This window comes from Dermacentor albipictus, chromosome 2, assembly GCF_038994185.2.
Source record: "Dermacentor albipictus isolate Rhodes 1998 colony chromosome 2, USDA_Dalb.pri_finalv2, whole genome shotgun sequence".
In the NCBI taxonomy this organism is placed as follows: domain Eukaryota; kingdom Metazoa; phylum Arthropoda; class Arachnida; order Ixodida; family Ixodidae; genus Dermacentor; species Dermacentor albipictus.
In genome coordinates this window covers 84891633-84915786 of record NC_091822.1, presented here as the reverse complement: position 1 = coordinate 84915786, position 24154 = coordinate 84891633, and the positions used below count along the sequence as shown (strand labels likewise).

General features: G+C 45.5%; 2 protein-coding genes across 5 annotated transcripts in view; one reads left to right on the top strand and one right to left on the bottom strand.

Moving 5' to 3' along the window:
* LOC135901456 (uncharacterized) overlaps window positions 1-24154 on the bottom strand; it is a 276089-nt gene that overhangs the window by 21566 nt on the left and 230369 nt on the right. The gene's annotated exons all lie outside the window — the stretch shown is intronic.
* LOC139055468 (uncharacterized) lies at window positions 1044-23986 on the top strand. Of its 3 annotated transcripts, XM_070532958.1 has the most exons (6): window positions 1044-1250; window positions 1321-1421; window positions 5466-5558; window positions 19260-19357; window positions 22004-22223; window positions 23857-23986. In XM_070532958.1, exons 4-6 carry the CDS (start codon window positions 19271-19273, stop codon window positions 23937-23939), a joined length of 390 nt encoding a protein of 129 aa, XP_070389059.1. In that variant the 5' UTR covers window positions 1044-1250; window positions 1321-1421; window positions 5466-5558; window positions 19260-19270; the 3' UTR covers window positions 23940-23986. The 3 variants fall into 3 exon arrangements, 2 of the variants coding, with proteins under 2 accessions (XP_070389059.1, XP_070389060.1); XR_011511779.1 differs by lacking the exons at window positions 19260-19357; window positions 22004-22223; window positions 23857-23986 and adding exons at window positions 7611-7693; window positions 8979-9041; XM_070532959.1 differs by lacking the exons at window positions 1044-1250; window positions 1321-1421; window positions 5466-5558 and adding an exon at window positions 16004-16141.

The window sequence follows — 24154 nt, the reverse complement described above, 5'->3', positions numbered from 1 at the left end:
TTCTGTAAAGTACCCGACAATGAGTTATATAAAATTGGAGATGAAATAAGAACCTAATTTCACTAACTTAATATAGCCCATGGAGTTTAACTTCATAAAGCAAAACTTTGGCGATCCGTGTGGGTACCGTTAATTTAGATGCCCTAAAATCTTACCAGCTCAGCGTTCGTCTCCGACGGTGCGCTATCTGGTTCTTCGCCTTCTGCGGCTTCGTCCAATTCACTTTCGCTGGCGCTGTCATAGTCGTCAGTACTGCAGCGAGTCTGAAGTGTGTCGAAATGCAGTTGAGATGAATCATCAGAATCCAGAGGGGCGCTATTAGCCTGTGAAGTGCCGGGACGGGGCAATGGCGCACATGCAAAAGCATTGATGTCACAGCTTTCACGGGCCGTCTCTACGGGGGAGCGCGGTTGCAGGTGTTCCACGGAGTCCGCAGAGTGGTGTTCTGAAGATCGGGCATCACTGTCGGTGGCAGCTAGCGTCTTGACACGATGTTTTGTGCGAACCGGCACTTCAACTTCAGAGTTCCAAAGGTACTCGATATACTTCCTTTTTGGTGCCATGCCCACGCATTTGTTTGGAACGATAAACGAAATCACACCTACAGAGCACAAAGCAACCAAAGGCAACAACAAAAACCCGCGGACGTACGCACGTTGTACAACGACGAACACCAGCGAATGGCTGTGGCGGTGGCTGTGGCTAGGCTAGGCGGCTTGGCTACGAGGGGCATGAATGTTTGTTTGATTTATTTTAGTTCATTTCGTGAATATTCCGCACTACCATAGGTACCTTAGTACGACATTACCCTTGTTATATGTCCGTTTAAACACAATTACTTAATTTTTTAATAAATTTATGGATTTTGCCTCTCGGATTATGCTTGCGTGTGTGTGTCTCTACCATGTAAGGTTGTCTAGACAGCAGCGCCATCGCTCGTTCAGCCGGGCTTGGTATAAATATTGAGGCAGGCCTAGCGGTGACGTTTCCCACGTGCGCATTTGGTTGTGTATAGATATATTTTTTGTAGCGGAGCGGCCAGCTTGAATTCTAGAGCATGACGCATGTGCTGGTGAAATGGCTAACAGAAGAGTCCTGGGACGTGTATTCGGTGCGCGCCATCGTCGACGCTCAGCTGGGATTCCAGCTGCTGACGGAAGAAGGTTTTATCGACCAGGTCCGGGGCAGCACTGTGTCGATAAAGTGGACCGATGACTCGGCGCCAGCGGAGGCACAATTACTCGATTTTGGTGAGTGCAGAATGGCACAATGGTTGTAAATTTCCTAATCGCGAATGTGTTGTACGCATCAAATACGCAGGCGTGCACAAAGCACTGGAGAAAAAAAGAACCCAGCTAGTGAAAGCGGTCCTGCAGCGGAGGGGCGAACAGCCACTGGGACAGGTGGCGTCAAAAAGAAAGGTACACCGGCAAATGTTTTCGTCATTTTGCTATTAATTTGCTGTTGCCAAAGCTGTGCTTATTGCGTACCGCCGCGGGCTGGCCCTTGCGCCGTACTCTTTCCGAGTGCGGTGCAAGGCATGTGTTCTTGCAGTCGCAGTCTTGCACTGGTGAACCGTGTGCGAAAGGAGATTGAAGTTTTATTTATTTATACCCTCAGGCTCCAGAGGCATTACAGGGGGGAGTGAGTAGAGCAGGATAAACAGGCAAAATACAATGAGTAAAATACTTTCTAAATATATAATTTTAGGTGGTGGTAACAGCACAAACAATTATGTTGTAGTTCTTTGTTCTGATATCACGTCGGCTTAAGAGGCAAATAATGGCGATTAAATTATGCTAAAAGCACTTTCTTCTAAAGCTCACCTACACCTGTGCAACTATAGTCCTAATAAATATAGCACACTATCAGAGTTACCACTAATTTCTAAGTGCAAGTAGATATTGCATAAAGGGCTGGATATCTCCAGCATATTTAAGGAATAATGACACAATAGTGCAAAAATGTTGGTATTCAGCTGACTTCAGTTGAAAAAAATGCATTCCATTGCAGAGCATGTTGACTGCAGTGAAAGGCGCTTTCACAACATCGGCTTGTCAATATGTGTGCATATCACGTAGCCCCCTCATAAAGATTACATCCTTCAGCAGAACTTCAGTTTGGCCTAGTTAGTGTTTATTGCATATCATATTGACCGCAAATAAAGACGGGGACGGTGGAAGAGAACACAAACGACACGGGCGGTAACTTTCAACTGGTTTATTCACGGCAGCCCGTGGGCATATATGGACAAATAGAACATGCACAGAACCCAACAAACAAGAACACTCATCAGCCTAGCGAACAACCAATTATAAAAAAAAATATATTTCTGGTTTAAACAACCGAACGGAAGTGTCACTAACACAGTCTTGGCCTTTCTTTTTTATGTGATAAGCCTCGATCGGTTCGCGTGCAGTCTGCTCCTGGCTTCTCCCCAGAATCTTTATCTCCTTAAAAAGAGGTGCACAGTGACAGGCATTGCAGTGCACAGGCAAGTGCACGAATTCATTTTTCGTTAGCTTTTGTTCGTGTTCCCTGGCTCGATCATTCAGGTACCGTCCTGTCTGCCCTATGTAGGATTTGCCACACTCCAGGGGGATCATGTACACAACTCCTACATTGAATTTTGCATGCGGCTTGGTATGGTTCTTGCCACAGCCTTGCCTTTCATTAGGATCGCGACAGGTACGGCGACAGAGCCGCAATCCTCCTGGCGTGTGGCAAGTCCTACATAGAGCAGACAGGACGATACCTGAATGATCGAGCCAGGGAACACGGAACAAAAGTTAACGAAAGATGAATTCGCGCACTTGCCTGTGCACTGCAATGCCTGTCACTGTGCACCTCTTTTTAAGGAGATAGATTCTGGGGAGAAGCTAGGACCAGACTGCATGGGAACCGATGGAGGCTTTTCACATAAAAAAAGAAAGGCCAAGACTGTGTTAGTGACACTTCCATTCAGTTGTTTAAATGGGAAATAGATTTTTTTTTATAATTGGTTGCCCCGCTAGGCTGATGAGTGTTCTTGTTTGCTGTGTTCTGCGCATGTTCTATTTGTCCGTATATGCCCATGGGCTGCCGCGAATAAACCAGTTGATAGTTACCGCCTGAGTCGTTCATGTGTTCCCTTCCACAGTGCCCGTCTTTATTTGCGGTCAATATGATATGCACAGATTAGATCACCTTTAGTTTGACAGTATGATCAAAAAGTTGCTCATGCAACTACCACTTTTTTTTAACACACTATGCGTCATCTTGTCTTTATTTTGTACCTTGATGCTTCACCAGAACATATGGACTTTCAAAGAAATGTGCATACCTGCAAATATGATTTTCAAGCGATTTCAGCCCCATTAGAGCTTGCCCCTGCACACGGGACTGTTGCGTCACTGCAGTGCCCTGTCGGACCAACATTGCAATAGTTGTACAACAGAGTTGTACCGTAAACTATTTTTGTTCTTCGTGTTACAAAGTGTGCAGTTTCTTTCTTACACTGACAGCAACTTTTTCTGCTATGCACCGCTCAGCACGTATGTGCCGGGTTATTCGGCACTGACACAACCGAGCACATTTGTAATGGTAACAGCTTGAGCAAAATGACGACAGAGTGAATGGACACAGGAAAGCGCTTGTCCTGTGTCCATTCACTCCGTTGTCGTTATGAGCATATACCAACTGGTCCAACTTTCCGCTTTGATAGAGCACATTTTCCAGCTGTTTTCATGCAAAATTTAGAGCACATAGGACACCATAACTGGGCTCATTTCTGCCCAAGTGGAAGCGTGGCTGTTAGTTCATCTACTGCGTGTTGCTTTTTGAGTCTAAAACTGAGGCAGCAATTTCTTGCAGGAAGCTCACCCTTCTTGCACTGTTAATAAAGGGAAACTGAGACATCCACCCATTCGTAGCAACTGCCACAAAGAAAACTCATGGGTTCCTCGAAAGAAAAGCTTCGCAGTTGAAGAAAAATTCATTCTGGTCCGGGAGTGCGAGGCATTTCTTTGCAGCAATTGCTACGATTGGGTGAACATCTCCATTTTCCCTTTATTAATTACTTCTTTCCATCTTGCGGGTTTCCACAGAACTATTACATCAACCTCTTGCACTGTACTGTATCTGCCAGCTGGTAGTCACTGTAATTAAATGTAGGTCATTCACAGTCAGTTTAGACATTTATCCTGGCAAGCACACATGCACACAACCAGTGAAATAAATTGTCACAGTGAGCTTTGATTGTGTTGACAACGGGTCAGTTAAATTGGTGTTCTTTTAATCTTCTGTTGACAAAATCAAGCATAATGTGCTCAAAGAGAAGGTGATGGTTGTGAGAATGCATCATCTACCTATCTATCACACTGTCAAATAAATCATTAGCTCACCTCTGTCAGGGGCTACATGCTATGCACATGTGTTCAGTGGTGGTACACTGGTGCCAAATTATGCCAAGAACAGTCCTCTGCCATTCTGCTCTAACATGACATATAGCAGAAGATTGCACCAAGCCTGTGCCAAAGAAAGCATAGGAACAAGAGCGTCATTTCGAACATGCTGCCTTGCTAGTAAAACAGAAGCATGAATTGAAAATGCGCTATCATCATCGTAGAAGTCAATGGAGTGGCTATACGTAGCCATGGATATAGCCGATGTTGTTGGTCCACCATTTCCTGTTTCTGTTCTTTTGTTGCATTTCTATCCAGCGGAAGTTCATAGGTATTGTTACTGTGCTGTTTTGTTATTTGCGCTGTTTGTCCTGGAGTTCTGCATTCCTTGCACCTTCAATGCTCACGAGCTAGCTCGCTCAAGGAGGTTGTTGGATCAAAAAAGTGTTGTGTAATATGGAGTTGTACATTGTCTAGAACAGATCTTGATGGCCCCACTTCAGAAATACTTCTTAAATCGTGCATTAAATTATGGAAACTTCCTTGCAACCCTTCATGATATGAATAGATTCCATAGTTGTAGTCATAACAGCTTTCTCTTGAACAAAGCACAGTTATCCTTGAGATAGGGTGCATTAAAAGTGAAGAAACATCTGGACGCCATCACTACTGCATTGGTTTAGTTGCACAACTCCTAGGTTGTGGTAATTATCACACTCTTGTTCTGCAATCTTTTTTTTTTGCTTGCTTGCTTGAAGCCTGCCAAACATGCAAATGTAGCTGTTGCAAGTTGAAAAAGTAGAAAATACTTCAAACGACGCAGAGTGAAATCCATTATTCTAAATATAATTAAATTATTTTGGTAATTTTTTATTTCAAGTGCCTTGTTCATGGACTTGAAATATTCATGCACTCGTATTAAGAATTGTCATTGCTTTTTGTGACTTTCACACAAGGTCAAATAAATTTGGTGAAGCACTGTTTACTAAAAAGGAAGCCATTGGATTTTTTTCACCCTATGCACTTGATGCTTGATTAAACTGTCATCTTGACTCGTGCAATATTTATGGGCACATTGTGAAGGGTGTGACTGTGAGGCCTCGAGAAAGGTCGTCGTCTTGGAGGCCCAGGTGCAGGAGCTGAAAACGAAGCTAGAAGCGGCAAACAACAACCTTGGTGAGATATTTATTTCCACACGTCTCAGATTTTTTTCCCTATTTGTCACATATTTCCGATCCAGATACCTGCATACGCTTTATTTATGTAGGAGCCAGACATGGCTATTAGAAAAATTGTAACAAGTATCGCCACCTGCATTGCAGGTGTTCTATTAATGATTGCTTTAGTGATTAGTGTATAGGTGTAATGTCTGCCACCACAAATAATGCTTTAAAAATTTGCCTGTCTTTCTCTTATAGGCTTTTTATTTGCAAATCACTCACTGTTTCATGAAATGCCTGGTATGAATAAAAAATTTTATTGCTGCTATTTCACTGGAACCTGTTCTGCCATACACTACCTTAATAGACGCAGGATGGTTCCAAGAATTCTGCCACAGGAATAATTCCTAAATGTATTCAATCGGTGTCTTTCTTACAGCGCATTATGCAACAGTTGTATAATAAATGATAAAGTAGCCGGAACATTGAGGCAGGTAGGTTTAATAAGCACAAAACAAATTATCGGCCCTATGTTTTCTTAAATGAAGTTAAAGGTGCTTTGCAGTTAGGTCAGTAAAAAATGGGCTAGCAATATATCTTGCAACGTTCATTATTCTGTTTAGGTGGTGTAGCACAAACTAAGGCCATCACTGTTTCACTGGAATATTTTAGATTCATGCTTCTTTTTGAGGACAAATCTTCATTATCGTGTAGTCATTATTTTACTGAAAACTTCTAAATATGGGGGGTATCCCTGCTAACACACACAAAAAGTAAAAAACAAGCCTTCTGTGCAGATGAAATCATCTGTATGTTGTTAGCAACACTTTGGAGAAGCGATGCTAACAACATAGATTTTTCTTAAGAGGTTGCTTTAGCTCCGGAGCACCTATCTAAATACTTTTTTTCAGCAACCACTGCACTGATTTTGTTTGACTTTGTTGCACTTAAAAAGAAAAGTTAAAACCTACTGACTGCAGGAAGCCAAAATTTTATATAGGCCATCAATATTTTTTAGAAGATTCTTAAAAATTGAAAATTAAAAAAAAAACTCTTATCGAATGTACAACTAAGCAATAAAAATGGTATCAGAATTCTGTTACTTACTACTAGTAATAAATCTGTAAGCATGCGAAATTGCCGTAATATATACCATTAATTTGTCAGTAGGACCTTTGCTAAACGCTCATAAAAAATTGCAGCAATTCCACATTATATATAAATTCCTGTGTCAAATTTGTTGGCTGTAGCTGTAGCAAATGCAGTCTACAGAAGCACGATATTGCTTTTTGGTGCAGAGTTATGGAGTTGTAAACTTTTGCATTATTTTTTTTTAGGCATACCAGTTATGCGAATTTTTGCGAAAGATTCCAGGCCCTATAAAAGAATTCTGCTTCCTTGAGCCGCTAGAATTTTTCTTTCAAATGTGACAAGCTTCTTTCAGATTGGTCTAGTGTTGCCTCATAAAAGCATTTGTGCATTTTACATGTATTTGAATGGGAAATTAGGAGTTGGAAATGAGCTAAAGCTTCCTCTCAATGGTTTCTTTATCACTGATTGATGATTATGTGTGTTGTTTTGTGGCGCAAGGGCCAGGTTTGGCCAAAGAGCGCCATGACTGGTGGTAGTGTTAAGGATGTATTATGGAAGATGTGACTTGGCTGTAAAGTGGCCTAAAATAGTCGCTGTAAAGTGCGTAAAATCTACGTGCTACAAAATTATGGCGATGACTGATGACGAATACTATGAACTTTAAAATCCATCGTAAAAGAATGATGCAATGTTTATAATATGCGAGACTTTAAATTGCTTACAGCACTACTGCCTCGCCAGAGCCCTTGAACCATAAGGGCCTAGAGGCATGTGCTATTCAATATAATTATCGCAGCGGCATCCTCTGGAGAGAGGACCCGCTACGAACATGTGGGGCTAAAAACATGCAAGACAACATCTTTCAGAAAGCTTAGTACTGCGTTGGTGTCAAATAAAGGATCTGGGCCTAGTAACATTACTGGATGAAGGGGGATGTGCTGGCGGTATGCTACGGGAAAATGTTTCTTTCGTTCAGATTCGGCTTTCCGACACTCCAGTAAGACGTGGAGGACGGTCAGCCTCTCCCCGCATCTACCACAGGTTGGAGGCTCGTTTCCCGTGAGTAAAAAGTTATGTGTGCCGAAAGTGTGTCCTATTCTTAGACGGCAGAATAGGACATCTGTCCGGCGGGATTTTGTTACGGGAGGCCAGAAACCTAATTGTGGCTTGATTACATGCAGTTTATTGCTTGTTTCCATGTCCCACGAGCGTTGCCAGTAGTTCCGCAGTTTTCTGCGCAAGTAGGGCCTCAGATCTGTGACAGGGACTGCTGCGGTAGGATTTACAGAATACGATGCAACTGATGTGGCCATCTGGTCCGCCAGAACATTGCCTTCAATGGCCCTATGACCGGGCACCCAGCATATGATGACATGCTGGTTACATATATACGTTTTACATAGGACGGAATAGAGTTCGTTGATGACTGGGTTTTTGTGCTTAGAAAATGACATCAAGGCCTTCACAACACTGAGGGAGTCCGTATATATAACTGATTTCTGGAGTTGTGATTTATTTATATGCTTTACGGCCGACAGCAGTGCGTAGGCCTCAGCCGTAAAGATACTAGTTTCCGGATGCGGTACGTCGGATTCCGAGAAGGATAGACCGACGGCTGCATAGGACACCCCGTCGTGTGACTTCGATGCGTCTGTGTAGAACTCCGTGCAGGAGTATTTGTGCTGGAGTTCCCGGAAATGCGTTAGGATTTCAATCTCTGGAGCGTGTTTTGTAACTTGCATGAAAGATATATCACATTGTATGAGCTGCCACTCCCACGGAGGCAGTAGCTTGGCTGGATGCATTAGGGGAAGCTCGAGGAGTGGAACGTGCATTTCTTCACTAAGCTCCCTCACACGCAGCGAGAAAGGCTGTCTTACGGAAGGACGATTGCGAAAGAGTGTAGCATATGTCATGTCATTAATGGTATTAAAACAGGGATGTTGAGGATTTGAGTGGACTTTCAGAAAATATGTCTGGCTGATGTATGTTCTCTGAAGATGAAGTGACCACTCATTTGATTCTGCGTATAAACTTTGTATGGGACTTGTTCTGAAAGCGCCTGTGGCCAGTCGGATTCCTAGATGGTGGACAGGGTCTAGCATTTTTAGTGCGCTCGGGGCGGCAGAGTGATAAATCACAGCACCATAGTCTAATCGTGATCGAATGAGGCTTTTATAGAGTTTCAATAAACACTTCCTGTCACTACCCCACGTAGTCTGGGATAGAAGTTTGATTATGTTCATTGTTTTTAGACACTTTTCTTTAAGATGTTTAATGTGGGGGACGAAAGTGAGTCTGCAGTCAAGTATGACACCTAGAAATTTGTGTTCTTTGTTTACAGGTATCTGTTGTCCACACACTTCTAAGCAGGGATCTCGAACCAGGCCTCTCTTCCTTGTAAACAAAACACAAGAACTCTTGTGAGGATTGATTTTGAATCCATTTTTCTCTGCCCACCCTGACACCTTGTTCAAACCATGCTGTACCTGTCTCTCGCAGACGGCGAGGTTACAGGATTTGAAAGCTATTTGAATGTCATCGACGTACACAGAGTAAAAGATGGCGGGTGGTAATGAAGCACGAAGCGTGTTCATCTTCACGATAAAGAGCGTGCAGATGAGAACGCCTCCTTGGGGTACACCCGTTTCTTGCGTAAAAGGCCGTGAGAGTGCATTGCCGACTTTTACACGGAAGGTACGATTTGACAAATAGCTTTTTATTATATTAAGCATATTACCGTGGATGCCCATTTCTGACAGGTCTCTTAAGATTCCGTAACGCCACGTCGTGTCATACGCCTTTTCCATATCGAGAAATATCGATAGGAAGAACTGTTTATGTATAAATGCGTCCCGGATATTTCCTTCAACACGTACGAGATGATCGGTTGTGGACCGCCCTTCTCGGAAGCCGCACTGATACGGATCAAGCATTTTGCTCATTTCAAGGAAATGGATGAGTCGCCGATTAATCATTTTTTCAAATATCTTACAAAGGCAACTCGTGAGGGCGATCGGGCGGTAACTTGCCACTAAGGAAGGATCTTTGCCTTGTTTTAAAACAGGAACCACAATGGCTTCTTTCCATGCAGTTGGGAGGTATCCTGCAGCCCAAATGGTGTTGAAAAGTGTGAGTAGTGTAACTTGGGTATCACTGGGTAGGTTTTTGATCATTTCATACATGAGTCTGTCTGATCCAGGTGCAGAGCTCTTGCATGAGCTCAAGGCAGCTCTGAACTCGGCAATACTGAAAGGGCAGTTGTACGATTCATTCTGTAGACATTTTCCTTTGAGTGGCTTACATTCTTCGATTTGTTTATACTTTAGGAAGGATTTCGAATAATGTTTTGAACTTGACACACTCTCAAAGTGTTCGCCAAGTGAGTCTGCCTGATGTTGCAGCGTATCACCCTGTGTGTTTACGAGAGGGAGTGAATATGTTTGTCTGCCTCTAATTCTATTTACGCGGTTCCATACTTTCGCCTCATCTGTAAACGAGTTGATGTTCGACAAAAACTTTTGCCAACTGTCTCTTCTGGCCTGTCGGCGGGTTCTCCTGCCTAGAGACTTAACTTTCTTGAAGTTAACAAGATTTTCTGCAGTGGGCGAAGCACGTAGCAACCCCCACGCCTTGTTTTGATTCCTACGTGCGACTCTACATTCATCATTCCACCACGGGACATGCCGTTTGCATGCCGAGCCACTTACTTCACGTATGCATTTGCATGCGGCATCCATTATGAAGGCTGTGAAGTATTCCACAGCAGCATCTATTTCTAAAGAACGCATGTTATCCCATGATATACTAGTTAAATTTCGGAATTCCTCCCAGTCTGCTGTGTCAATCTTCCACCTAGGAGCTTGTGGTAGATATTCATTTTCTTTAAGTGTTCTTAATAGTATGGGGAAGTGGTCGCTTCCGTAGGGATTATTTGTAACTTCCCATTCGAGTTCGGGCAGTATAGACGGGGAAACTATGCTCAGATCAATTGAAGAAAAGGTATTGTTTGCAAGACAGTAATAAGTGGGTTTCTTCTTATTCAGCAAGCACGCACCTGAAGAAAAAAGGAATTGCTCAACAAGACGTCCTCGCGCGTCTATACGAGAGTCGCCCCACAGGGAGCTCTGCGCATTGAAATCGCCAAGAAGAACATAAGGTTCTGGCAATTGATCTATAAAGGATTGGAATTCGTGTTTCGTTAACTTGTAGTGTGGGGGCACGTAAAGAGAGCTAATGGTGATGAGTTTGTTTAGGAAAACAGCTCGAACCGCCACTGCCTCAAGGGGCGTTTGTAGCTGTAAACGCAGACAGGAAATACTTTTATGAATACAGATGGCAACACCGCCTGATGATACGACAGCATCATCGCGATTTTTGCGGAACTTGACATACTGTCGGAGAAAGTTTGCGTGTTGTGGGTTTAAATGTGTTTCCTGTAGACACAGCACTTTTGGATTGTGTTTTGTATAAGCTCTTGCACGTCATCAAGGTTCCTAAAAAGACCTCTGACGTACGATTGAATAATTTGTGTCGCCATTTTGAAGGTAAATAAGTGCTGTGTGTATGGAAACGGATGATGATGTGTGGTTTTTTGTGGCGCAAGGGCCAGGTTTGGCCAAAGAGCGCCATGACAAGTGGTAATGTTGACGGTGTATTATGAAGATGTGACTTGGCTGTAGAGTGGCCTAAAAATATTCGCTGTAAAGTGCGTAAAATCTACGTACTATAAAATTATGGCGATGACTAATGAATACTATGAACATTAAAATCCATCGTACAAGAATGATGCAAAATATAAAATGTATAAGATGGTAACATTACTTGGAGCACTGCTGCCTCGCCAGAGCCCTTGAAAACAAGGGTCTAGAGGCATGTGCTATACCAAGGAGCTATCACAGCGGCGTCCTCTGAAGAGAGGACCCGCTATGAACATGTAGGGCTAAAAACATGCAAGACAACATCTTTCAGAAAACTCAGGACTGCGTTGGTGTCAAATAAAGGTTCTTGGCCGAGTAACATAACAGGATGAAGGGGGATGCGCTGCCGGTAGGCTAAGGGAAAATGTTTCTTTCTTTCATATTCGGCTTCCCGACACTCCAGGAGGACGTGGAGGACGGTCAGCCTCTCCCCGCATCTACCGCAGGTTGGAGGATCATTTTCAGTGAGTAAATAGTTATGCGTGCCAAATGTGTGTCCTATTCTCAGACGACAGAATAGGACATCTGTTCGGCGTGATTTTGTTACAGAGGGCCAGAATCCTAACTTTGGTTTTATCACGTGGAGCTTATTATTTGTTTCCGCGTCCCATAGGCGTTGCCAGTGGTTCCGTAGTTTCCTCCGTAAGAAGGGCTTCAGATCTGTGACAGGAACTGGAGCAGTGGGATTAGCAGAAGGCCGTACAACTGACGTGGCCATCTGGTCCGCCAGAACATTACCTTCGATGGTCCTATGACCTGGCACCCAGCATATAGTCACATGCTGGTTAGATACATATGCTTTACATAGGACGGAATAGAGTTCAATTATAACAGGATTTTTGTGCTTGCAGAACGATATCAAAGCCTTCACAACACTTAGGGAGTCCGTATATATAACTGATTTTTTGAGTTTTGATTTCCTTATATGCTTCACGGTCGACAATATTGCGTAGGCCCCTGCCGTGAAGATACTAGTTTCCGGATGCAGTACGTCGGATTCCGAGAAGGATGGCCCGACGGCTGCATAGGACACCCCGTCATGTGACTTCGATGCGTCTGTGTAGAACTCCGTGCAGGAGTGTTTGTGCTGGAGTTCCCGGAAATGCATTTGGATTTCAATGTCTGAAGCGTGTTTTGTAACTTGCATGAAAGATATATCGCATTGTATGAGCTGCCACTCCCAAGGAGGTAGTAGCTTGGCTGGATGCATTAGGGGGAGCTCGAGGAGTGGGACATGCATTTGATCACTAAGCTCCCTCACACGCAGCGAGAAAGGCTGTCTAACGGAGGGACGATTGCGAAAGAGTGTAGCATATGTCATGTCATTGATGGTATTAAAACAGGGATGTCGTGGATTTGAGTGGACTTTCAGAAAATATGTTTGGCTAATGTATGTTCTCTGCAGATGAAGTGACCACTCATTTGATTCTACATATAAACTTTGTATGGGACTCGTTCTGAAAGCGCCTGTGGCCAGTCGGATTCCTAGATGGTGGACCGGATCTAGCATCTTTAGCGCGCTCGGGGCTGCAGAATGATAGATCACGGCACCATAGTCTAGTCGTGATCGAATGAGGCTCTTATAGATATTCATTAGACACTTCCTGTCACTACCCCACGTAGTCTGGGATACAAGTTTCATTATGTTCATTGTTTTGAGACATTTTTGTTTAAGATATTTAATGTGGGGGACGAAAGTGAGTCTGTAGTCAAGTATGACACCCAGAAATTTGTGTTCTTTGTTTACAGGTATCTGTTGTCCACGCAGTTCTATGCGAGGATCTGGGATAAGTCCTCTCTTTCTTGTAAAAAGAACACAAGAGCTTTTGTTAGGATTGATCCTAAATCCATTCCTGTCTGCCCACGTTGACACTTTGTTCAGGCCATGCTGTACCTGTCTCTCGCAGACTGCGAGGTTACAAGATTTGAAAGCTATTTGAATGTCGTCTACGTAGACAGAGTAAAAGATGGCGGGTGGTAGTGAAGCACGAAGCGTGTTCATCTTCACGATAAAGAGGGTGCAGCTGAGCACGCCTCCTTGGGGTACACCCGTTTCTTGCGTAAAAGGACGTGAGAGTGCATTGCCGACTTTTACCCGGAAGGTACGATTTGACAGATAGCTTTTGATTATATTAAACATATTACCGTGGATGCCCATTTCTGACAGGTCTCTTAAGATTCCGTAACGCCACGTTGTGTCATACGCCTTTTCCATATCGAGAAATATCGATAGGAAGAACTGTTTATGTATAAATGCGTCCCGGATATTCCCTTCAACACGCACGAGATGATCGGTTGTGGAGCGCCCTTCTCGGAAGCCGCACTGATAAGGATCAAGCATTTTGCTCTGTTCAAGGAAATGAATGAGTCGCCGATTTATCATTTTTTCGAACACCTTACAAATGCAGCTTGTGAGGGCTATCGGGCGGTAACTTGCCACCGAGGAAGGGTCTTTGCCTTGTTTCAAAATAGGGACTACAATGACTTCCTTCCACGCGGTTGGAAGGTACCCTGCATCCCAGATGGTGTTGAAAAGTGTAAGTAGTGTAAGTTGCGTGTCATTGTGTAAGTTTTTGAGCATTTCATATAAGATTCTATCAGATCCTGGTGCGGAACTCTTGCATGCGCTCAAGGCCGCTTTCAACTCGGCAGCACTAAATGGGCAATTATAGGGTTCATTCTGTCGGCATTTATTGATGAGTGGCTTGCATTCTTCTATTTCTTTATATTTCAGGAATGATTGCGAATAATGGTTGGAGCTTGATACACTCTCAAAGTGCTCCCCAAGTGAGTCTGCTTGTTCAAGCAGGGTATCGCCTTGTGTGTTTACCAGGGGGAGTGAATAAGTTTGTCGTCCTCTTATCCTGTTAACCCTGTTCCAGACCTTCGATTCCTCAGTATAAGAGTTGATGCCCGATAAAAACTTTTGCCAGCTTTCTCTTCTGGCCTGCCGGCGGGTTCGCCTGCCTTGTGATTTTACTTTTTTAAAGTTAATAAGATTCTCCGCAGTGGGGGAGGCGCGTAGCAACCCCCACGCTTTGTTCTGATTTTTACGTGCGATCCTACAATCGTCGTTCCACCACGGGACACGCCGTTTGCAGGATAGACCATTTACTTGTGATATACATTTAGATGCGGCATCTATTATGAAGGCTGTAAAATATTCGACTGCAGCGTCAATTTCTAGCGAGGACATGTCATCCCACGAAATACAAGATAGAGTTCGAAATTTTTCCCAATCGGCAGTGTCAATTTTCCACCTAGGAGCCTGTGGTGGATATTCCTTTTCTTCGGGTGTTCTAAGCAGTATTGGGAAGTGGTCGCTTCCGTAAGGATTGTTGTTAACTTGCCATTCGAGTTCAGACAATAGTGACGGGGAGACTAGGCTAAGATCTATTGAAGAAAATGTTCTGTTTGCAAGAGAATAGTATGTCGCTTCCTTCTTATTCAGTAGACAAGCACCAGAAGAGAAAAGGAACTGTTCAACAAGACGTCCTCGCGCATCTATACGAGGGTCGCCCCACAGGTAGTTGTGTGCATTGAAGTCGCCAAGAACCAGATAAGGTTCTGGCAATTCATCTATAAAGGACTGAAATTCATGTTTAGTTAATTTGTAATGTGGGGGTATATAAAGCGAGCAAATAGTGATGAGTTTGTTTAGCAGAACAGCTCGCACCGCCACTGCCTCAAGGGGCGTACGTAGCTGTAAAGATTGACATGCTATACTTTTATGAGTGAGAATCGCCACACCACCCGATGATGCGACGGCATCATCGCGATCTTTGCGAAACGTAACATACGTACGGAGAAAGTTTGTGTGTTTGGATTTTAAGTGTGTTTCCTGTAAACACAGCACTTTTGGATTGTGTTTATGGATAAGTTCTTGAACATCATCAAGATTCCTAAGTAGACCTCTGACATTCCATTGAATGATTTGTGTATCCATATTTTAAATTTAATTGGTGCTGTGTTTACGGAAACGGAAGGGATGTCTTAGATTACAGAGCCCTTTCGAGGCCCTGTAACCGGGGTTTTGCTCTTTTTGAAGCGTTCGAGGGAACCTCGCCGCTCCTTAGGCGCCTGGGGCGCCTTGGGGGTAGGTGTAGTGTCCATTGCCTCTTGTGAGGCGCCGGACACGTGCTCTTGCGAGCGAGAAGTTACCAGGGAAGGGCCCGCCTTGGAGGGCAAGACCCCTGCGCCCACCAGACCGGAGGTCGATGGGGTTCCCTGGGGGATTTGGCTGCACAGGCCATTGCCAGCACTGGAAGGGACCTGGGAGGTTGAGGCAGCCTCGGCTGCGCCCACTTTCGGGGTCGATGGCCCCTTTTCCTCGGTTGGCGGAGCAGCGCTAGCTGCAACCACCGTGGGGGCAGTTGGCGTAACTGCCTACTCACTGCGTGTGGGTCGGACAGTCGCCGGAGGCCGTTGTGACGCTGCCCCCTGACGCGCCACTTCGGCAAAGCTTTTCTTTGGCAGGTATGCTACCCGCCTGCGTGCCTCTTTGAACGTTATATTTTCTTTTACTTTTATAGTTACTATTTCTTTTACCTTCTTCCAGGAGGGGCGCGACCGCGAGTACGCGGCGTGATCCCCGTCACAGTTCACACAGTGGAGAGAGTTATTACATGCTTCAGTGGCGTGTTCAAGGGCACTACATTTCGCACATGTCTGGCGGCCTCGGCAGCTCTGCGAGCTGTGGCCGAAACGCTGACATTTGAAACATCTCAAGGGATTTGGCACGTACGGTCTTACACGAAGCTTGATATACCCGGCCTCAATTGACTCGGGCAGGACACTTGAATTGAAGGTGAGTATTATGTGTTTGGTCGCAATTTCTTTACCCTCTCGCCTCATCTTGATTCTTTTGACGTTTATGACATTTTGTTCACTGAAGCCCTCCAACAGTTCAGCCTCAGTGAGCTCTAGCAAATCATCATCGGAGACAACGCCACGGGAGGTATTCATCGTGCGGTGCGGGGTTACTACTACTTGGGTCTCCCCAAATGATACAAGTTTAGGCAGTTGCTCAAATTGTTTTAGGTCGCGGAGCTCCAAGAGGAGGTCACCGCTAGCCATCCTTGACACCTTATATCCTGGGCCAAAAACTTCGGTAAGAGACTTAGATACAAGGAACGGGGAGATTGTTCGCACTTGCTGCTGGTTTTTCTGCGTGGATCACATGAAAATGGGGAAAATTGTGGACTTGGCGTCCGAAAAACTGAAAAACTTCTTCGGTGCGCCCTCGTTTGTGAGGGCGATCAGGTAGTTGAGGAAAAGCATGTTCCATAAGTAATGTTGGGTTTTCGGCCGCGATGCCGACCACCCACCATGGAGCCCAACAGGGGGACGTGACAGAAGTTGCTGCTAGAGAAACCCTGCCAACGCCAGCCGTACATCGCTGCTATAACCAAATACAGCATAGCCAAGGCTGGCTAGCTACACAAGGTTAACCCTTGCCGCCGGGAAACTAGGAAGTGAGGAGAAGTGATGAGAAGACAGGAAAGATGAAAAAGGCGAGAGAGAAAGACGAAGATTGGAGAGGAGGACAGGAAAAGGCGACTGCCGATTTCCCCCGGGTGGGTCAGTCCGGGGGTGCCGTCTACGTGAAGCCGAGGCCAAAGGGGTGTGTTGCCGCCGCCGAGGGGCCGTAACGGTCCAAACACCCGGCATTGGCTCAACCCCCAGGATCCCCTTTTCCCCGGACACGGCTAAGCCGCGCACGGCTACACGCGGGAGGGTCCAACCCTCGTGTGCTCGGGTACGTGGTGTCGCAACACACCAAACGCCTGCTTGCGCAGACGCCCCTGCGGGGTATGGAAACGGAGGTGATGCCTTAAGTTACAGAGCTCTTTCGAGGCCCTGTAACGGGCGTTCTACTCTTTCTGGAGCGTTCGAGGGAGCCTCGCCGCTCCTTAGGCGCTGGGTGCGCCTTGAGGATAGTTGTAGTGTCCATTGCCTCTTGTGAGGCGCCGGACACGTGCTCTTGCGAGCGAGAATTTACCAGCGAGGGCCCTGCCTTGGAGGGCAAGACCCCTGCACCCACCAGCCCGGAGGTCGATGGGGCTCCGTGGGGGATTTGGCTGCGCTGGCTGTTGCCAGCGCTGGAAGGGGCCGCGGAGGTTGGGGCAGCCTCAGCTGCCCCCACCTTCGGGGTAGAAGGTCCCTTCTGCTCGGTTGGCGGAGCAGCGCTAGCTGCAACCACCGTGGGGGCTGACGGCGTAGCTGCCGACTCACTGTTTGTGGGTCGCACAGCCGCCGGAGGCCGTTGTGACGCTGCCCCCTGACGCGCCACTTCGGCAAAGCTTTTCTTTGGCAGGTATGCAACCCGCCTGCGTGCCTCCTTGAATGATTTCTTTTTCTTTCTTCCAGGATGGGCACGACCGCGAGTACGCGGCGTGCTCCCCCTCACAGTTTACACAGTGGAGAGCGTTCTCACAAGTTTCAGTGGTGTGTTCTGTGGCACTGCATTTGGCACAAGCCTGGCGGCCGCGGCAGCTCTGCGAGCTGTGGCCGAAGCGCTGACATTTGAAACATCGGAGTGGATTGGGCACGTAAGGCCTAACACGGAGCTTGATGTACCCGGCCTGGATTGACTCGGGCAAGATACTTGATCCAAAAGTAATTATTAGGTGCCTCGTCTGAATCTCTTTACCATCCCGCCTCATCTTTATTCTTCTGACGTTGATCACATTCTGTTCGCTGAAGCCCCTCCAGGAGTTCCGCTTCAGTCAGCTCAAGTAAATCATCATCTGACACAACACCACGGGTGGTGTTCATTGTACGGTGTGGGGTTACTGTTATGGGGGTCTCGCCAAATGACACTAGTTGCTGTAGTTTCTCGTATTGTTTTACATCGCGGAGCTCCAAGAGGAGGTCGCCGCTTGCCATTCTCGACACCTTGTAACCGGGACCAAAAGCATCAGTCAGGGATTTTGAAACAAGGAATGGTGAAATGTTTCGGACTACTTTGTTTGGCTTTTCAGAATGAATAACGTGAAAGCGGGGAAAATTCTGGGTTTGACGTCCAAAAAACTTGAAGACATCTTCGGTGCGCCCTCGTTTCTGAGGGCGATCAGCAAGGGAGGGGAAAGAAGTTTCCATGAAAAATTGTATATATTCGGCAACAACGCCGACAGCCCACCACGGAGCCCAACGAGGGGACGCGGCAGAGCTTGCATACAAGTCTGCACGACGCCAGTCGTACGCCGTCACTATAACCGAATATGGTGTACCCAAGGTTGGATAGCCACACAGGGTTAACCCTTGCCGCCAGGAGAAAGGAAGTAAAAAGAAGAGAGAAGGAGACAGGAAAGGTAAAAAAGTGAGAGATAAAGACGAAGATTTGAGGAGGGAGAGACAGGAAAAGGCGACTGCCGATGTCCTCCAGGTGGGTCAGTCTGGAGGTGCCGTCTATGTGAAGCCGAGGCCAAAGGGGTGTGTTGCCTCCGCCGGGGGGCCTTAAAGGTCCAAACACCCAGCATTGGCTCAACCCCCAGGATCCCCTTTTCCCCAGACACGGCTAAGCCGCGCACGGCTACACGCGGGAGGGTCCAACCCTCATGTGCTCGGGTCCGTGGTGTCGCAACACACCAAACCGCCTGCTTGCGCAGACGCCCCTGCGGGGCTTTATCACTGATTAACCGACTTTCTATTTGAATTGTTTTACATGTGCACATAAAGCTTTTTCTTTAGAACTTGTTTCTTGTTAGCTGGTACACCTGTTATACAGTTGACTGCTAGTAATTTAGCATCGTATCTATTAACTGTATTCACAAATTCCAAGAGGGACTTCACCACTTTCACAAGACCAGAATGGTACATCAACTATTACACAGACCTAACAGGTGCATGACATGTAACTGGAGTTCTGTGCAGTTATGTATGAAATGATGCCATGTTTCTTTCCTATTCTGTGTCTGCTCTAGAGTCCTTCGCAATGCTGAAGAAAGCCAACAAGCTAGTCAGGAGGCTAGAGGGCCTGGCGGACGTGCAGAAGGCCACACAAGTGGTGCAGGCCGAGCAAGTAAGATGCCTGTTCCTTGAAACATTTATTAATTCATTTATTCAGTGCCCTCTGATTTGGTGGGGTAGGCCTGGACCTCGCCTAGGTTTCGACCAAGGGTTGGTGGCCCCTTTTTGTCTTCCTTGGCTCGCTGGACAGCCCAGAGGGTGCTGCAGGTCTGAGCTGAGCAACGCAGCCTCCCAGCGCGCTGCTGTCGCTGTTTGAGGCTGGGTCACCGTCAGTGGCGTAGCAACAGGGGGGGGCCGGGGGGCCGTGGGCCCCGGGTGCAAGGAGCCAGTGAGGGGGGGGGGGTGTCATATACGTCTGAAGACACCCCCTTTTCAGCCGGCTACACCCGGGGAGGGGGGTGACAGAAGACCTATGGGCCCCGGGTGCCAGACGACCTAGCTACGCCACTGGTCACCGTTATCCTGTATTACAGCTGTACTTTCCCATAGGATATGCTCCAGGGTGGCTCTAGAGTCGCAACATCTGCATTTGTTCGTCGTGTATAAATCTGGGTGTATTAGATGCATAGTAGCTGGGCTCAGACAGGATCTGGTCTGTAAATGCCGCCATTTGACAGACTGACTTTTCGTTAATTTTGGGGTTGGCAGCGGGAATGTACGACTCTGAAATCTATGGTGTTGTGTAATTTCGTGAAGTCTGGTCCTTCGATCTTCCCGCTCATCTGTAGTCGGTGAGGCGGGGCTAACCCAGGGTCGGTCCGTAAGCTCTCGAGCCATGCGGTGCGCTGCCTCATGGCTACTGTCTGGTACTGGGTGAGCGGCTGTCCAGATAAGATAGACACTTTGTCGTGGTTGTTATTAGCTATGTTTAGGAGTTGTGCCGCAGAAACAGCAAGGGAAATAGCTATCGCGCTAGCCATAGCACAAACACAAGCGGGCATAATGGTCAGTGATTCCCAGACGGCCATACGAAACTTTGCCAATGGTCGAATCTCCCCAGAGGCACTACGACTCCTAAAATTGAAACATTTATGCTGGTATTTTAAGAAGCCAACAAAGATAACACAGGGGAGATTGCTTGTACTTAATAATTGAAATAAATAAATAATAAATTAATGGAATTGAAAGGGATGAAAAACAACTTGCTGCAGTGGGGAACGAACCCACGTCTTCGCATTACGCATGCGATGCTCTACCAATTGAGCTACCACAGCACCGTCTTCCCATCCACTTTCTGGGGTATTTATATGTTGCTACTAAAACTAACCTTGGGAGTGTTAGCCAGTGCCCTCACTAACCTTGGCAGTGGATGTTGAACAACCAGTTGCCTTCACCGAAAAAGACCACATACTCATGACGCCTGTGGCGGAAAGGATGTTCCACATCCGCCGCCAAGGTTTGCAAGTGGTGGTGCTGGCTAACATTCCCAGGGTTAGTTTTAGTACACAGTAAAACATAAGTACCCCATAAAGTGGATGGGAAGGTGGTGCCACGCTAGTTTAATTGATAGAGCATCGCACATGTATTGCGAAGGCATGGGATCATACCCAACCTGTGGCAAGTTGTTTTTTCATCCACTTTCCATTCCATGAATTCATTTCGATTAGTATGTACAAATTAATCTCCCCTGTGTTGTCCTTGGTGTCTTCGTTTGTTGGCTTCTCATGATACGATTAATAAAAATTGGGCCCGTCAGTTAACCCCCTTCTCGTCCTTACATAACGAGGGTCTCGAATCCCGCAACATTGATGCCTTCAGGTAGCATGTGCGGGTTTATTGAGCAGATACCTTCACCCAGAAAGATCACATACTCGTGACGCCTGCGGCAGAAAGGATGTTCGACATCCACTAGCGAGGTTAGTAAGTGGTGGCACTGGCTAACATTCCCAGGGTCAGTTCTATTAGTAAAACATAAATACAACAGAAAGTGGATGGGAAGGCGGCGCCACAGTAGCTCAATTGGTAGAGCTTCGCGCTGGTAATGCAGACAGCATTTATGGTTTGTCAATACTCAGTACTCAGTCGTAAGATGCCATATGCTTAAAGCTCATTTGTGAATGTTGTTTAGACACTAGTAACTTTACTATTTTTGATTTGGGCCCGGTTTTAGGGCCAAATTTATACTTAAGAAAGAAAAAAAAGAAAAACAGTCCCTGACCAATATTTCACCCCGATTTTTGGTGCCTGCAGGATTAATTGAGCCTTCAAATACTAACACCATCCATTTATTAATGTGATGGAAACCAAAATATTGGCCGCCATTACATGAATGATTCATGAGTAAACATAAGTATTTTCCTTTTTCTCTGGTGCAGATAATTCTTGTTGTGCCTATAGATCAAAATGCTTGTCTACAGAACACTTTTAGAAGTCCTCATATGAAATATAGGCATCTTGAATAATGGAATGATTTTTTAGTATATTTCGCCAAATATTATTGTCCGACTTCTGTACTATTTTGCAACTACAGCTAGTGTTGCAAGTCATGGTATCCAAAGTGGTTTTGCTGGAATGCAGGAGGGCATTTGACCTTGGATTGTTATATATGCAGAAAAGATTATAACAAACTAAATTCATTGTTTTATTAGATCAAGTGCAAGCTCTTTTTACATTTAAAGCATTGTAATGCCTGCGTTGTGTGTACATAGCCCTTAACTAAGGAAATCTCAATGTGTCTTTTTTTGCCTTCTTTATGCAGGTGGACATTGGAAATGGCATTCTGGTGGAAAAAACAGTGCTCAGCCGCCTCCGTGCACACTGCGGTGGCCTGCCCACGAAATTTGCCCGCAACCTGTTGCGACATGTCTTCGGAGATGAAGGCCTCCGGGGAAAATCCCTGTACGGGAAGGGGTCGAACACCAACAAAGAGGGCCCAGTGAAAGAAGGGCTTTGCCCGTTAAAGCTGAATGCTGTCATTGGTATGTAGTAGCTTAATCCACAAAGATGCAGTACATAGAAAGATGATCCTTGTTTGTAGCATTGTGTACTTTTAGGCTGTATCACATCGATGCACTAGTCTAGTTGTGGGTTCTATCAAGGCTGCAGTGGCCGCATTCTGATGGGGACGGAATACAAAAATACTCATGTGCCATGCATTCAGAGCGTGTTAGAATCCTGGTGGATCAAAATTAATCCTGAGCCCTCCACCATAGCATGGGCCACACAAAGCCCACAGAATTTTTAACACAAGAATCGCATCTTGCAATCAAGAAAGATGCAGATTTACTTTCACAGGATGAAAATTTATTTCCGAGCTATCAGGCAGCTTTTTATTGCTATCTGTGGACCGCTACCGTTTCTACTCGCATAATGATGGCACCCCTGAATTTTGTCATGAAAATTCAATTTTTTTTATTTCCCATGTAATAATCGTACACCGAACTTGCTGCAGCGATATGTCGTGTGCCAAGTCTAGCTAATATTGATAGCGCTTACCATCTGTCGAATGCTACACAAACGAAGCGGTCTGCACGCAACAAACATTCTTAAGTAGATGCCTCATTTCATTACTTTCATCACTTTCCGCACTTCCATGACTAAAAAAGCTGCAACCAAACTTGCCTTTATTATGTGTAGGCTTTATAACGGTTGTGGTCAACAACAAAAAAGGTGCCTTTCGATTCTTTTCATCTGCACTTGTGGGCACGCAACAAATCACGAGCGGCAGCGATAGTAGCCAGGTTTACACTGATACGTTAAAAGTGTAATCTATTCATACACCAACGCCTGTAACACAGCCAAGATATTCCCCCACCCTTAGCGGAAACATTCTGTATTAGGATAGTAGTGAAGACAGATGCCGCAGTTTCCGCAGCATGCCGGCTATGTGTTTCTATGTCACTGGCAGCTAAGCGTGCCCATGTGTTTCTGTCCCCTCAAAGTGGACATGGCTACGTTATTGCCGCAAACTTGCTGATATTGACAATATTATTCATTACTGATACGGAAGGAACTGTTTCAATGCACGTAATGTACTCATGAGAAGAAAAAACGCATTCGGCACGTTCGGCTTGCTCCACCGGCCGCCATTTTTGTTTTGGTGTCCCGCAGCAAATGCAGGAGGAAAAATTTTTTTCTTTTCGCAGAAATTTAACCCGCGTAATGATCGCACCCCTGATTTTGCATCCATTTTTCTGACAAAAAAGTGTGATCATTATGCGAGTAAATACGGTACATGTTGCTCCCCATAGATCCCATTGCATTTGATATTTGACTGAAAGCCATGAGCAGGATGATTACACATGCCTAAACTAACCACTTTACCAGTTTAACTTGTGGTGTGCTGTGGCTATAACTTAGCACATCAAATATTTTCATTTAGCTTTAGTAGCTAACCTCGCACATTATCACTAGTGTATGTGGAATGCGTTCTCACACATTGTGATGATGACACTAGCTCTGGAAGTGGGCGGTTGCAAAAGCTGTGGAGGCAGTTTTGGTGTTGTACACGATACACATCGGCTATGTGTGGTCTATGATTTGGTTAAATACAGTGTATTTCACTGGCTGATTGCCAAGTTTTGTTAATTTTGTCCTTTTTCTTCCATGCAGGGTACACGTGCACCCAGTTTGACACTACCACTCTCCAGATCAAGAGCAGCCTGTCCTCCATGATTAGCAGGGAGATTAAATGAAACTACTAGGATATACAAGACATGCTATTTTTTTCCGTTCATTTAACCTACCTGTACAGTGTATAAGAAGCATGTGTGTATTTATTAAATGTTTTTAACTTCTTTTTGTTGAGATTTGTCTTATGTGCAGCATACGTATGAGTCACATACATGTTGTAAAATGTGCTGCACCTTTGCTTGAGATATACACATATAAGTAGGCTTCACATATCAAG